Source organism: Galeopterus variegatus, unplaced genomic scaffold (assembly GCF_000696425.1).
Source record: "Galeopterus variegatus unplaced genomic scaffold, G_variegatus-3.0.2 Scaffold168, whole genome shotgun sequence".
NCBI classification, from domain to species: Eukaryota; Metazoa; Chordata; class Mammalia; order Dermoptera; family Cynocephalidae; genus Galeopterus; species Galeopterus variegatus.
Window position 1 is genome coordinate 717843 of NW_007726279.1, and position 15242 is coordinate 733084.

Sequence of the window (15242 nt, forward strand, 5' to 3'; positions counted from 1 at the left end):
AAAAAAAAAAAAAAAAAAAAAAAAAAAAAAAAAAAAAAGAAAACTTTCTGATATCTACTGGTTGGTTTGCCTTTTACATATGATCACATGTTCCCTTTAAAACAATGCACCTCACAAATGATTTCTTCTCAGAGATCATATTCCCTCTTCTCCCAAATAGGAAAGAGTAGCTCTGGAGTCAGAAGGACCAGGATTCAGATCTTGGGCTTAACACTTCCTAGCTGTAACCCTGGGTAAGTTTACAATATTTTCAAGCTTCAGTTTATCTTTAAATGGAGGCAATACCTGGATAATGTGAGTAAAATGCTTAGCACAGTGCCTAACAAAGAACAGGTGCTCAATAAATTCTCCTGAAAAATGAATACAGTACAAAACTTTTTAAAAATTAGTAATTTTGTGGGCCAAGCCCGTGGCGCACTTGGGTGAGTGCGGCACTGGGAGAGCGCTCACTGGCTGAGCATGGTGCGGCTGGTCTCAAAAAAGGACAAAAATAAATAAATAAATAAAATAAAAATTAGTAATTTTGTTCTATAACTTATAGATTTTATCTGCTTACAGAATGTATGTATGTTAGAAAACCCCATTATTTCTACAACATTTCTTATGGTCTCTGCATGCTGCAGACAAAAAGAGCTTTCAGAAAATGCAGATGTAAACAGGCTGCAGGACTTGCTACAGTCAGGGTAGAGCCCACTGTCTCAGCGTGGTACACAAAGTTCTTTATTACATAGCCCTGCTTGCCTCTGTAGCCTCACTTCTTGCCATACCTCTCTTATCTTTGCAACCCCATCCTCCTCTAGAAGGGTGTTGCTTTCACTTATCTCTAGGCCTTTGTACCTGCAGTTCCTTCTGCCTGATATGTTTCCTTTTACCTCCAATCTTTATTTAACTCCTCCTTCATTCTCCAGGTCTCACTTCTCTGTGGTGTTCTTGATAACGTCTCCCCACCTCCACTCCCCACACCTTTCTCCTTTGTGTGCTCACAGCCCCAGCATCTAGTGCTTTGCTCTATGAGGGCACTTACATTGTAACTGTCTATCGGTGCTCACCACTGAACTATTGTATTCATTACTTTAATTTCAGGGCCTGGCATACAGTAAGAGCTCAAAAAGTGTTTGCAAAATGAAGTGTAGGAGTCAAACTGCTAATTCTATACCAAGGGGCCTATTTGAATTGACAGGATATATCTTTTTCACCCAAATAATGCCTTATTTTTTCTTTTATTTGCTTGAATAATCAGCCAGCAGACCTATTACGATGTTCAGATTTACAACACTGTATCAATCTACTTCTATTTAATCCAGTACTTCTAAAAAATTGACATCAAAATGTAGTTTAGGAGTGGTGTTCACACCACTGAAGACTTTAGATACTTAATATTTTTATTGTTTACAATAAATAAAAAACTATCAACTATAATTTAAGATGAGGAATAAACAAAGATTAACAAACTATTTAATCACACAGTTTAGAAAAATTTCTGAACCTCTCATAACTAGATACATGCTTAGATGCTAACAGATTTAGAAAAACAATATGATGCCCATGTATTTTCTAGAATTATTTTAGTGAATGACAGTTTCAAAATTCAGCATCGTTCTTTAATGCAAACTTCAATTCGGAAGGAACACTGACAGTGGAAACCTAATATTAAAACCAAACCACTTTGGAAGAGGCCTAACTCTATTATGGTTGAACAAGAATATGGTTAGAAACAAAGACTTTTTTTTTTCCTTTTTGTCTTTTTTACTGACCGGTAACGGGATCGCAACCCTCGGTGTCGCGCCCATACCGGGGACCCGGCAACGGGATTGCAACCCTCGGTGTTGCGCCCGTACTGGGGACCCGGCAACGGGATCGCAACCCTCGGTGTTGCGCCCGCACTGCGCTCAGCCAGTGAGCGGGAACCGGTCTCCACATGGGATCCGAACCCTTGGCGGGAGCGCCGCTGCACTCCCAAGTGGCGCACTCTCCAGTGCGCCACCGGGCCGGCCCAGAAACAAAGACTTAAGTGTGCAAATATATTTTCAGTTTTCTGGCACTACTTTTAGATGTGTAGCTATTTCACCTTCAAATGCCATGACATGTAAAACATTTATCAGAAGTTTTACAAACATGTCAATATTAAGTATGGCATGTATTTATGTATAAAAATGTTTTCTTCTAAAGAACCACAACAGAGCTCAAAGTCTTTTAATATACCAAAGACATTCCCTTTATGGAGACATATTTAATAGTGAGGCTAGCCCGTGTTAATTTATAAAAGACTTTTTTTTCCCCCACCAAAATATATGAAAAAATGGTTGAAGCCCAAGCAATTTCTGGCCAGTTTATATTCACTGAATGTTTTAGTAGTTCCATAAATATACTCCAAACAGATTCAATCCTTCAGAGATATTTATAAAAAGGCATTTTTTAAAAACAGTAGTTACCACTGGGGAGTGAGACTGCAAGTGTTCTTAAACACCTTTTGTATTATTTGTATTACCTGAATATGTGACAAGTAGAACATCTATTACTTGCATTTTTAGAAAGTAACTTAAAAAACATGCAGTTATTAAAAATAAAGTAACTCCATGTATACTGACATAAAAATTTTTCCAAAGTTTAAGCATGAAAAAAGCAAGACAAAGAGTAACATGTACAGTGTGATGCTATTTATACTACAAAAGAACAAGATATGCACATGAAATAAACATACACACATATTCATGCATATATAAAGATCTGTAAGGAGACACATCAAACTGTTCACAGTATGTCACCGGTAAGGATTTGGGAGAGGAGTGGTAGTTGGTGAAAATATACTTTATGGGTGTTTCTATACCATTTCCTTTTGTCAACATGAGCATGAACTGCTTTTGAAATGAATTAATTCAAATTTAAAGTTTTGGCAGAGAGTTGTTACAGGGCACGGTTTATTTATGAATGTTACCAAACATACTATCTAAGTGCAAAGTATGTATATAAGAAGCTTGCCTACTGAATGTAGAGCAGGTGCTCAGGAAATTCTTGTTTTGAAGTCCATCTTCTGATCTGCAGAAGTAGCCTTGGGGAGGCAACAATTTAAGCATTTGTTTCCTCATCTCTAAAATGGGAAGAATGATAGCAGCTGTAAAGATTAACTGAAGTATTCCAGGAAAAGAACTTAGCACAGTGTCCTTCACACAATAACAGCCAAATAATATACTACTAACCTATCTTAATTCTTGGAATAAATTTCTTCCAGCCATTTCCAAAACCAGAAGTAGACAGAATGCTTGTGCCTGTTCAGAGTTCTTCTCCTCTGGATATTTTTTTTTTAGGAGATAAAGAGCAATGCTTGGTTTTAATGCAGTAACTTCAACTCTCCATCTCAATTCTGAGTTTGAAAAGCCAGAATATTTGTACAATGCAGAGGTTCTTCGGTCCTTCTGTCATTTTCCCTCCCCAGTCACTAATGCCCAACTTCAATCCTGTTTTCCTTATACTAGTAACCTACATCTTGGACTCCATTAGTTTTTGTACTCCTTGGAAGTAGAAGGCGTAAGAACATTAGTTAAAACTTGATTATGGTAGAGTCAGAAAAATAAAAATAAGTTGGGGCTTTAGAACAAGGTGCCAATTCGGCCATTTTTCTTAGTATTTCTAAGAGAAAAAGGGACTATAACTGAATCAAACTATAGTAGAATGGGAGCTTAAACCAAACAGCCCACCACCATGAGAAAGCTCTATGGATCATTTTTTATGAGCTGTTTTATCATCTAATGTTGAATGTCTCCTGCAACTGTAGTCATATGAGTGCTGACACTAAATGTGATATATGCATTATTGTTTAAAATGAGCCAGGTAATTTTTTTAGACTTTGGAAACTTGAAACTGTGTTGTCAAATGATGTGTAAGGAAACTAATTCTTACCCTTAGAAAATTTCTACTGAAGACCTAACATAATTCGGTTTTTAAAACATATGTTAGGGCCCTCCCAACTGTGAGCCAGGTAAAGTGCTTGGTGCCTGCACATCTATGAAGAGAGGAAATGAGCTCAAGTTGAAGAACCCAGACGGAATTTAAATGGCTAGTATGTGGCAGAGCGAGGACTGGAACACAGATCCAATTTCAAAGTTCATATTTACAAAATACCATTGGAGCACTGTTATTTTTCTCAACCTTTCTGCACAAATGGGAAACTCCAAGCTTCAAAGGTTGTGAGGATGAAATGAGACAATGTATATGAAGTGCCTGTCATGAAACTAGGTACACAGTGGCATTCAAAAACTGTTTTAATTCTCTTCTCCCTTGGTATAGCATCTTGCATAACAATGATGCTCAATGAATGCTAACTTAAAATTTAAAAAAATGACTCTATGTGTCTTATTTTAGGCCTACTAACATCAAAACTTCTGACCAATTGATGTGAATTAACTATTCTACCTTATATAGAATATAAGTCATATATATGGTGATAAATGCAAGGTGTAGTGAAGAACAGATATCTCAACAATTCAAGACAATCTGTGATACCAGAAATTTACAAGTCTTCTGCTATTTCACCTTTTCCCTTCACCCATTCTTGGAATTTCATTATCACAGAGAAAAGGTTTTGCATATTGTTGAAAGAAGGCTTCTAATTAAAATCTGCATAATTTTATTTTATTTATTTATTTATTTATTTATTTTTTGCCTTTTTGTCTTTTTTCCGTGTCCGGCAACGGATCGCAACCCTCAGTGTTGCCCCCGTACCGGACCGGGGACCGGCAACGGGATCGCAACCCTCGGTGTTGCTCCCGCGCCTCGCTCAGCCAGTGAGCGGGAACCGGTCTGTATGTGGGATCCGAACCCTCGGGCGGGAGCGCTGCCGCGCTTCCCAAGCGGCGCACTATCCAGTGCGCCACCGGGCCGGCCCAAAATCTGCATAATTTTAAATAAAAAGAAATAGAAAACATTCTAACTGAGCAGATTACTGCAAATGAACTGTACATATTTTAGAAATAACACTTCTTGCTATGGCTACAAAGTGTTTAATAAAGATTCACACTTAAAAAGTCATATAACAAGCCATAATATTCATTTACATTCACTGTCTTTTAAGTATACAAGTAAAAGTAAGTAAACATTCCAATTTCAATAGACAAAAAACAAATCCTTATAATTTTATTTTCCCTTAATAAATCAAACAGGAAAGTGGTAAAAAGATGCTTAATTCAGAATAAGAATTTCCAAGTTACTTTAATATTCTGAGTTATATAATTTATCATGAATTAGAAATTCTCATCATAACTGTAAATAAATTTGTATTATTAAATTTTAGGCACATAATTCTTTGGTCTAATGTATAATTTAGATCAAAGAATTATAAAAGGAAAGATTGCCCTTGGATTAAACCTTTTTGGCTTCAAAACATGAAGAACCTTCATTAGCTTTCAAGAATATGTTAAATTCAACTGATATTCTATTTCCTATCAATGGACCAACAAGTAACAGCTGATGAGACAATTTTATTTGACATGTGACTTAAAACCATGAGTTAAATGGTAGAGAATTATACACCATTTAGATCATATCTAAACTTTTATAAATAATACTTTCATATTTATCTCCTAGATCGGGGTTAAGTGTTTCCAATTTGTTTGCAACTTCTAGGGTTAAACATTTAATACAACCCCCCCCTTTTTTTATTTTAAAGAAAAGGATATTCAGTTTTCATAGGTATTAAAAATAATTCAAAATATATAACTGAGAGTCTAAGAAGAGCAAAGCACCATGCTACATTCTTTGAGTGATTTGAAGATGATCAAGATTTTAATAATGTCTTTAGGGAGCATATATAATACACTAAGTGATAGAGAAAATGAGACAGGTACATAGGTAATTCCAGAATAAGCTAGAAAATACAAAAATCTAAGAAAAATAAAAGATGTGTTTTAGAAGTTTTCAGGACATAGAAAATACTTTTTTTTGTTTTTTGTTTTGCCTGGTATGGGGATCTGAACCCTTGACCCCAGCACTATAACATCGTGCTCTAACCAATTGAGCTAACCGCCCAACCCAGAAAGTACTTTTAAGCTGGAATAGCTAAGACAAAACAAAGGAATGGGCCGGCCCGGTGGCGCACTGCTACAGCTCCCGCCGAGGGTTCAGATCCCACATACAGACCGGTTCCCACTCACTGGCTGAGCGAGGTGCGGGTGCAACACCGAGGGTTGCGATCCCATTGCCGGTCCTGGTCCGGTACGGGCGCGACACTGAGGGTTGCGATCCGTTGCCGGACACGAAAAAAGACAAAAAGGAAAAAACAAAAAAAAAACAAAGGAAGTAGCATGTGAGATTGGTCTTAAAGGTTAAGGTAGAATTTGGACATTTAGCGATCAAAGGCAAAGATACTCCAGACAAAAGTGAGAGCAGAGGATCAGAGGTGGAGAGTTCTTAGTCTACATGAGAACGGTTTTAAGTTTTAAAATAAAACACTCAATTAAATATTATACTTTAGAACTTTCCTCATAATTCTGAGTAAAAATTAGTTTTTAAATGCTAAATTTCATTATGATTAGAGACATATGACTTCAGAGTCACATGAAACTGGGATTAATTCTTCGTCTATGTTGTACATTTAACTGAAACCTGCATTTACTACTGATCTGTTAATAACGGTCTTTGGCTTATCTCCATTATTCTCTAGGAAGTACATTCAGACTGATTTGCTGAAGAGGAAACAATTACAGACAGAAGCAAAATGAACTGCCAGCTCAACTGAACTGAAACAGAAGGAAGTGTCAACATAGGGACAATGGAGAGGATGGGAAGAGGGAGAAATGGATGAGTGAGTGGGGACAGTGAGTCTTTGCTATTTTGCATTTGTTTCAAGCCACACACTCTTGGAACCTGACCAAGTTGCTAAGGGAAAAAATTAGGTCATTGCTTTCAGTTGCTTCTCTGTTAGATTTTTAATTCAATAAAATATAATCACATCCATTATGACTAAAAATATGGGCAAATGCATTCAGAGTCCATTTTGGAACTAAAGTTATAAATGAATTTCATATTCCAAAGATTGAAAAATGCATTTTTGATCAAGATGAAAAAATAAAATCTGCAGTTTAAAGTCTACAGTAAAATGTCCTGCACTAGAATATGCATGTAGATGTTGGTATTAATTCTGAGCTATTTTGTTCTGAAGTCAACAGTATTTATGACAAGGATGGTAGGCCCGTGAGTTGTTAAAGTTCATGAGAAAACCTATAGTTCTCCTAAAGAGATTTTTCCTCAAAAAATTATAAATTGATAATATATTCTCACTGGTGTTCTTGTATTTTCAGAGCTTTTTACCCAGTGTATACTAAGGTCATTGTGAAAAGTCAAAGTGATCCAACACCTGGTCCTTCTTTCCAGGGTCTTTCAATCTAGTCACCTATTTTGGAATTTTATACAATAGACTTTTTAAATATAGGTACTGCTATCAGCCAGGCTTCTTACACTGGAAACAACTCTAGTTGCCTTAAAGAGAAAAGGATTTTATCTGAAAGGATATTGTTAGTCCACAGCATTGCTGGGAAAGCTGGAGATCAGGCTCAGCAAACAAACAAGGACAAAGGAAGGCCGCAGTCAAGACCATAGCACGTGAAAGCCCAGTGAGGACCCTGAGTTGCCCTAAGACCCTGGCCACTACAGCTTCTGCTCTGTCCCAGAAAGGTGAATGTCATCACTGGTACCACTGCTGTGGCCTTCCCATTTCCACTAGATGTTGCTGCCCCCACCCTGCTTCAAGAAAGAATTCTCTATAGTCCCTGCTTTTCTGTGCCATTAACTCCCAATTCAAAAAGCCTAGGTCACGTGATATAAAGGCCTAACTACAATGAAGGCTGAAGAAGCAAGGACCTGACCTTTTAGGCTTTTCTGCTGGGAGGTGGGCTCTGCCTTCTATAAAAACCTACACAGTAAGGAATTCCCCAAAACTATGAAGAAGGTCCTCATGCTGGGCAGCCAAAATAGTCAAACAACAGATACAGGAATGCTGTCTATTCAGGAAAGAATGGCTGAAACAGTATAACCTCTGTTTTCTGGCTAAGTGTATTGAAGCAAAGTCTGAATGGTGACCTACTCAGGTCCTGTCCCCAGTTTTTCAACCTTTTGGCTGGGCCCACATTACCCCCACCCGAAGTGGTTCAGCAACAAATCAGGCTCACTGCTGAGACTCCTCCAAGTTGAGGCTTCAATCACTAGTCTTCTATTTTGTTCCTATGACTGGACCACAGACTCCCACTCTCATCTGTGGAAACTGGTTCTCATATTATTCTGTTCTCCCTCCATGCCCAAATTCCAAATTCAGAAGAGCTGGCATGAGTCAAGCCAGAGAAAAGGCTAGTTACTAATATCTCTGAGTCCCACTACACTCAGGTTGCCAGGATGACCAAATGAAAAAAAGTAAGAGCTCTTTGTAAACTTAGTTAACAGTCATCACAAATATGATAAATTCCCCAGTTCTTTATAATTATGGCCATCTCTAGATCTCTCTGGTTCTGGGTACTGAAACTGTATTTTTTTTATATTTAAAAAATTAATTTTGGGGCCGGCCCGTGGCTCACTCGGTAGAGTGCGGTGCTGATAACACCAAGGCCCCGGGTTCGGATCCCACATAGGGATGGCCGGTTCGCTCACTGGGTGAGCGTGGTGCTGACAACACCAAGTCAAGGGTTAAGATCCCCTTACTGGTCATCTTTAAAAAAAAAAAAAAAAAAAATTAATTTTGTAACCATAGTATATGCTCATAATTTTAAAAGTTTAGTAGTAGCAAAACACACTAAAAACAAAACGCTCTACCCTATATCTCTTTCACTCCCAGTCCTGCTCCCCAGAGGCAACTACTCTCAATTCTTTAGCTCTTTCTTCTGGTATTTACCTCTCTATATTACAATTTTTATTAAATAAATACTCAGTGTTCATATTTTTTTTTTTTTTGTCTTTTGTCTTTTTGTTCCGTGTCCGGCAACGGATCGCAACCCTCAGTGTTGCCCCCGTACCGGACCAGGGACCGGCAACGGGATTGCAAACCTCGGTGTTGCTCCCACGCCTCGCTCAGCCAGTGAGCGGGAGCCGGTCTGTATGTGGGATCCGAACCCTCGGGCGGCAGCGCCGCCGCGCCTCCTAAGCGGCGCACTATCCAGTGCGCCACTGGGCCGGCCCCCTCAGTGTTCATATTATGATGACTATCTAAATACTGCTTACGGCTGAGCCAGGGTGTGTACTAAGTTTATATTTTCTTTCATACATAATTTAAAATTTTTCTTGGCAATAATAACTTCCTCTTTTCCCATTTGCTTCATTTTTTATGAATCTACGGCTCATTCTTCATAAATGCACCAAAAGTCATAAAACCTTTCAAAGTCATTTGCTATTTAATGTTCAAACATTTAAGACACTGATTTCTTCCCAGACACTCCCTTCCTGGATTCTTTCACCCTCCTGGTCCAGTCTAGACTGGGATGCCAACTAAGACCTACTGCACAGCTAGTACATAGGATTTTCCTTTGCTTCTTTCCTGTGTTGGACCCCATTTTCTGAATCCCACTCTTCTTTGTTCTTGGTTTGCTTCATCGTTTGGCAGCTTCCTGAATGGGGATGCAAGGGAGGTAGGTTTTTGAGGCATGACTAGAAAATGCCTATTTAGCCTTACATTTGATTGACAGTTGGGTTAAATATAGAATTTTGTGCTTAAAATAATTCTCCATCAGCTTCTGAGGGCCCCACACCACTGTATTGTAGTATACAGTTGTTGCTATTGAAATGTTCAATACCATCTGATTCCTATTTCTTTGTATGGAGCCTATTTTTTCCTCTCTGCAACATTTTAGAATCGTCTCTTTTCCCCTAGCATTCTGAAAAGGAAGGAAGGTTTTCATATGAAAATTCCTTTAGTTTTGGCAATATTTCTTATATTACTCCTTAGATACTGTCTTCTCTTAGCTTTTCTCTGGTATATATTTCTAAAACCACTATTTGTGGAGATGTTAGAGCTTCTGGATAAATACTCTCATTTTCTTATTTGTCTACACTGTTGTCCATCTCTTTGGTATTTGTTTACTTCCTAGATTTCTTCAACTTTACCTTTTAATCCTTCTATTACATTTTTCATTTCTGCTACCTTATGTCCAAGAGCTCCTGTTTTTACTTTTATAGCATCTTATGTCTGTCTCATTGATTCCATCAAATGTTCTTCTATCCAAGGACATTTTGATTCTACTGAAGTTTTCTTCCACTCCCTTCATTGTCTGTTTCTTCCAGCACTTTGCTCTTTTTGTTCTGATCTCTGTCTCAATTTGGAAGCTTTCCTCAAATGTTCAGTGATCCTTGGATGAATTTTCATATGTAAGAGTGTGGCAGTAAACAGCTATTTGAAAGCTCTGCTGCACAAGCAGGCTTGCTGACTGCAATCTTCTCTGGAGAACTGCAAGGCAAGCTGGCTTTTTCACTGTATAACTCATGAGCATAATTTCACTGTGGAATCTCAAAACATCAGTTATCTATAGGTATATATACTTCTGGAATACTTCCAAAGTGTCAATATCCTCTTGCATCTGCCTAGCTGGTTCTAGAGAGGGGTAAAGGGAGTGTGTATTTTCACCATCTGGTTTGTAGGTTTTCACAAAATTCTAGATTTCAACTTTGTTTTTTACCTCCACCCTCTTCTGTAGCTAATTCCAGACATGGAATATCTCTAGCTCAATCTCTCTGCAAAATTGAGAAAATTTTAGAAAATCTCAGGTTTCTTGTGTCTGGTTGGGGGAGGGGTAATGGAGAGGGGAACTGAGGGGGTGGGACAGGGTATGCCACCTGGGTACAAGTGGTATTAATGCAAGAATAGACAAATGGACCATTGGAACAAGGACACTGAATACTGGCTCATGTATACACTCCATGTATATACATGGGAACTTAAATAAAGGGTGACAAAAATGGGGGGGGTAGACTAATAAAGGATACTCAGCTCACTATACGTAGAAAAACAAAAACACGTCCCTTTCTAATACCATATACGGTATAAAGGTGGATTCCAGAGTGGGGGAAAGGGTCTAATCACTCAGTATTCAGACTTAATATCAAATCTCTCTTTTTAGTTCTACACCATGCTTATCCCTTTTCTCCAGAGTCCTCAGTACCATCTGGCCTCAGCCATCCCAAAGTTCTGAGGGGTGAACTGCCTCCCTTCTCCTCAATAGCCCCCTCTACAGGCTCTAGAGTTACAGGCCTCTCCTCTCTGCCAGTAACCAGTTCTCTCTGCTTTCCAATTTCCAAAAATTTCAATATCCTTTTTTCCACTGTTGTTTTCTTCTAAGGTATCTTTGTCCTTGAGAATGTACACTTATTTTATTCCTTTACTCAGTATAAGAGCTTTGGAGGAAACAAAAATAAATGTATATTCAATCTGCTGTGTTTAAATGGAAATCAAGTGAAGTTAAATCTGGTCCTAAAATGTCAGGTCTGTAAGTTGGGCCCATTATTGCCTACTGCCTGCCCTTGCCTACCAAAGAACACACATTCTCTGTATAGGCCAAGAACCCTCTCTTTTACCCACCTGCCAAACCACTCTGCCTATAATATCTCTTTTTATGGTGCTCTTGACGCTATCAAGTCACCTTTTCTACGTTGAAGAGTGTCTGGTCTCAAGGTCTCAGCCTCCCCTGATAGAATTTGTCTCCTTTTCCAACTGGGCTTTAACTTTTTTTCCTCAATTTTAAAAATTGTGGTAAAATATACACAAAATTTACCATATTAATCATTTGAAGTATACAATTCAGTGGTATTAAATATGAGGGTACTTCAAAAAGTTCATGGAAAGATTCATGTTATCTTTTTAATTCTATTTTTTCCATGAACTTTTGGAAACACCCTCATACATTCACGATGTTGTGCAACCAACACTGTCATCCATCTCCATAACTTTTTTCATTTTGCCAAACTGAAGCTCTACATCCATTAAATAATAATTCCCCACCGCCTCCAGCTTCTACTTTCTGTCCCTATGATTTTGACTACTCTACTTCATACAAGTGGAATTATACAGCATTTGTATTTTTGTGACTGACATTTCACGTAGCATGATGTCTTCGAGGTCTTTTTTGATCCACTGGCTGTTTAACAGTGTGCTGTTTAATTTCCAAAAATTTGAATGTCCCTGTTTTATCTCTGTTATTGATTTCTAACTTCATCCAGTTGTGGATGGAAAAGATATTTCGCATGATACCTATTTTAAATAATCTACTGAGACTTAATCTGTGGCCTAACAGACAGTCTATCCTGGGAAATGTCCCATGTGCACTTGAAAAGAATGTATATTCTGTTGTTGTTTGATAAAGTGACTGCATACCTCTGTTAGATCTACTAGTTGGCTTATTACTACTTAATACTATTAAGGAACAATACCTATTACTATTTCTTTACTTATCCTCTGTCTGATTGTTCCAGTCATTATTGAGAGAGGGTACTGAAGTCTCCAACTATTATTGTAGAACTGTCTATTTCACCCTTCAATTTGGTCAGGTTTTGCTCCATATGTATTTGATGGTCTGTCATCAGGCATGTAAATGTTTATAATTGCTACATTTTCTTCCTGTATTGAACTTTTTATTAATATAACTTTATTGTCTCTTGTAACCTTTTTTGGTTTAAAGTCTATTTTATTTGATGTTGATATAGCCACCCCTGCTCTCTTTTGGTTACTATTTGTTAACGGTCGTTGATTCAAAACATTTACTGTATGCTTACCATATGTTATGTTTCCTTTAATCCCAGGCACCAGGACATAATAAGACGAAGGTGAGAACAATATGAGTATGGTCTTACCTTCATGGTTGCCCAACAGTCTACTCTCACAGCATTTCTTAACTGAGAGTCCTCATTTGAATCATGGAACACAAAAAACGACTATTTACTTGATTCTCTCCAAAATGGTATGTAACTAGTACTATGCTGGATACATGAAAGAGATGCTAATTCATTACACACAATAGATGCCTCAGTGTATTACAGGTTTAATAAGCTTGTAGAATTCCTACTGAGAAAATCTGATAGAAGAGTGAGAAACAGCCAGATACGTAACAATAGTCTGATAAGTGGTATATACAAATTCGCTACAGTGATAAAATTACAAGAAAATCTTAAGATCAATAATTGGCTAGCAAAAACCTATAAAATATGCTTAGTATTAAGTTTAACTGATAAATTATTTTTAAAACTTAAAAGGTTATTTTTAGAATGGACTATGTAGTAGAGAAAGATTTATGTTGTGGTGATATCATTTAGCAGCTAACATTTACTGAATGCTTACTATGTACCAGGTGCTACTCAGATCATTTAACTTATTATTTCCTTTAATCCTCATTATCCTACCTTACAGGATTACTATTCTTATTTTACAAGTGAGAAAACAGGGGCTTAGAGAGGTTATGTGACTTGTTTAAAGTCAAACAAGTTAAGACATGGTAGAGATGGATTCAAACCCAGTCTGTCTGGTTCCAGAAACTGGGCTTTTAAGCTTTATAGTATAAAATCCCCCCCCAAATGATTAAATATTCTCCCTCCCATTGAAATGAGGTAAAAATTATGTTAAAGTTATGGTCTGTTATAAACACTATTATGAATATCATTATGGGTACGAGGGAAAGATATGCCTCACATGGAGCACACACACGCAAAAAACACCAATAACCCAAACTATATGTTGAATAACGAAAGGAAACAGAAGAGCATGTACACCCAAATTTAGGGGAATATTTGTATACTGTTGCTGTGTTTTAAGTAACCAGATAAAGGTAATGCAAGGAGTGTTGTTTTATATTTTTAAAGGTACAGAATAAAATACAATTTCTAGCTAAATGACAAAAGAATTTAACTCAATTAACATAAAAGAACTCTAGATAAGTAATCAAGTATCACCAAAGATCCAAGAGCTGGCTCACAATTTTACTTTTCATTCAAAACTTAAAAAAAAAAAATACTAAATTAAGGAATTCTTTCTCATTTTTTAAAACAGGAAAGCATACACAATACACTTTGGTTTCTAATTATTTAAATACATCAAAAATTATAAAACAATTTGAGAAAATAGAGAGTATTATACCTTTTTGGTGATGTTGTAAGTTTCAAATTTTTCTGTAGAAGCATTTTCTGACAAATTTCGTTTTACAGAATAAATGAATGGTAGGTCAAGCTGCCTGGTTATTTGTGATAACATTTTTCACATAATCTGGCATCTAAATAGTCTACTGTTATTAATATAATGGTTCTTATTTTAAACAAAAAGAAAATATTTTAATGACATTTTGGTTGTGGTAATAAAACTAGTCTATTACTAAAAAGATAATGGTAAAATAAGATTTTAAAAGACTACATAAAAGGAATCTCAACAATTTTTACTAGTGTTTATCAATGCCTTCTTCTGTGTAACTCTTTCCATTTTATTTCTGACACTGTTTTTTTAGCTGGGGCTTTTATTTTATTTTTTAATTTCCTAAACCCCTATTAATTGGTTCATTTAGCCACACAGTACATTATTACTTTCAATTATTATTTTCAAAAAATGTGCTTAGGGCCGGCCCGGTGGCGCACTGCTACAGTGCGCCGCTTGGGAGCGTGGTGGCGCTCCCGCCGAGGGTTCGGATCCCACATACAGACCGGTTCCCGCTCACTGGCTGAGCGAGGTGCGGGCGCAACACCGAGGGTTGCGATTCCGTTGCCGGTCCCGGTCCGGTACGGGCGCGACACTGAGGGTTGCGATCCATTGCCGGACACAAAAAAAGACAAAAAGGAAAAAAAAATGTGCTTAGCTTTCCTTATTTAAATTCATTTATTTTATCCAAACCATTAACAATATCTTCTAATGGGCAAATTCTAATACTCCTTTAGCTAATACGCATTAGCTAAATTAAATTTCTCAAGTAAGCTCATGTTATACAGCTTGTTTTCTTTTAACATATGGCCACAGAAGGCCAAGTATACACATTCTGTCAATACAGCACACTCCTTTTGCTCTCTCAGAGAAGGTCTCTTTCCAGTTTTGAAATGTTAAGATTCTAACATTTACCAACAGATACATACTTCTTTTAATATAATTTTCATGTATTCATTTGCCTAAAACACAAACATGCTGTCCTAATTTTAAAATTTTAGTTTAAATTAAATGAAGAAGGCACGTGAGTCTAGCACTAACTGTGCTTTACATGCCATTGGCTGTTGCCTGATGTACAAGTTGAGCCTAAAAATAAAATACAGAA

At 37.2% G+C, this 15242-nt stretch overlaps 1 protein-coding gene across 3 annotated transcripts in view; it reads right to left on the reverse strand.

Annotated features, from left to right (window-relative positions):
- BTBD7 (BTB (POZ) domain containing 7) overlaps positions 1 to 15242 on the reverse strand; it is a 93837-nt gene that overhangs the window by 36391 nt on the left and 42204 nt on the right. The window contains exon 4 of one of the 3 annotated variants that reach the window (XM_008594945.1): positions 9349 to 10409. The exons of the other annotated variants lie outside the window; for them this stretch is intronic. Coding sequence (XP_008593167.1) covers positions 10333 to 10409 — 77 coding nt within the window. The 3' untranslated portion in view covers positions 9349 to 10332. Of the gene's footprint in view, positions 1 to 9348; positions 10410 to 15242 lie in introns of those variants that run through there. 3 annotated transcript variants of the gene reach the window in all.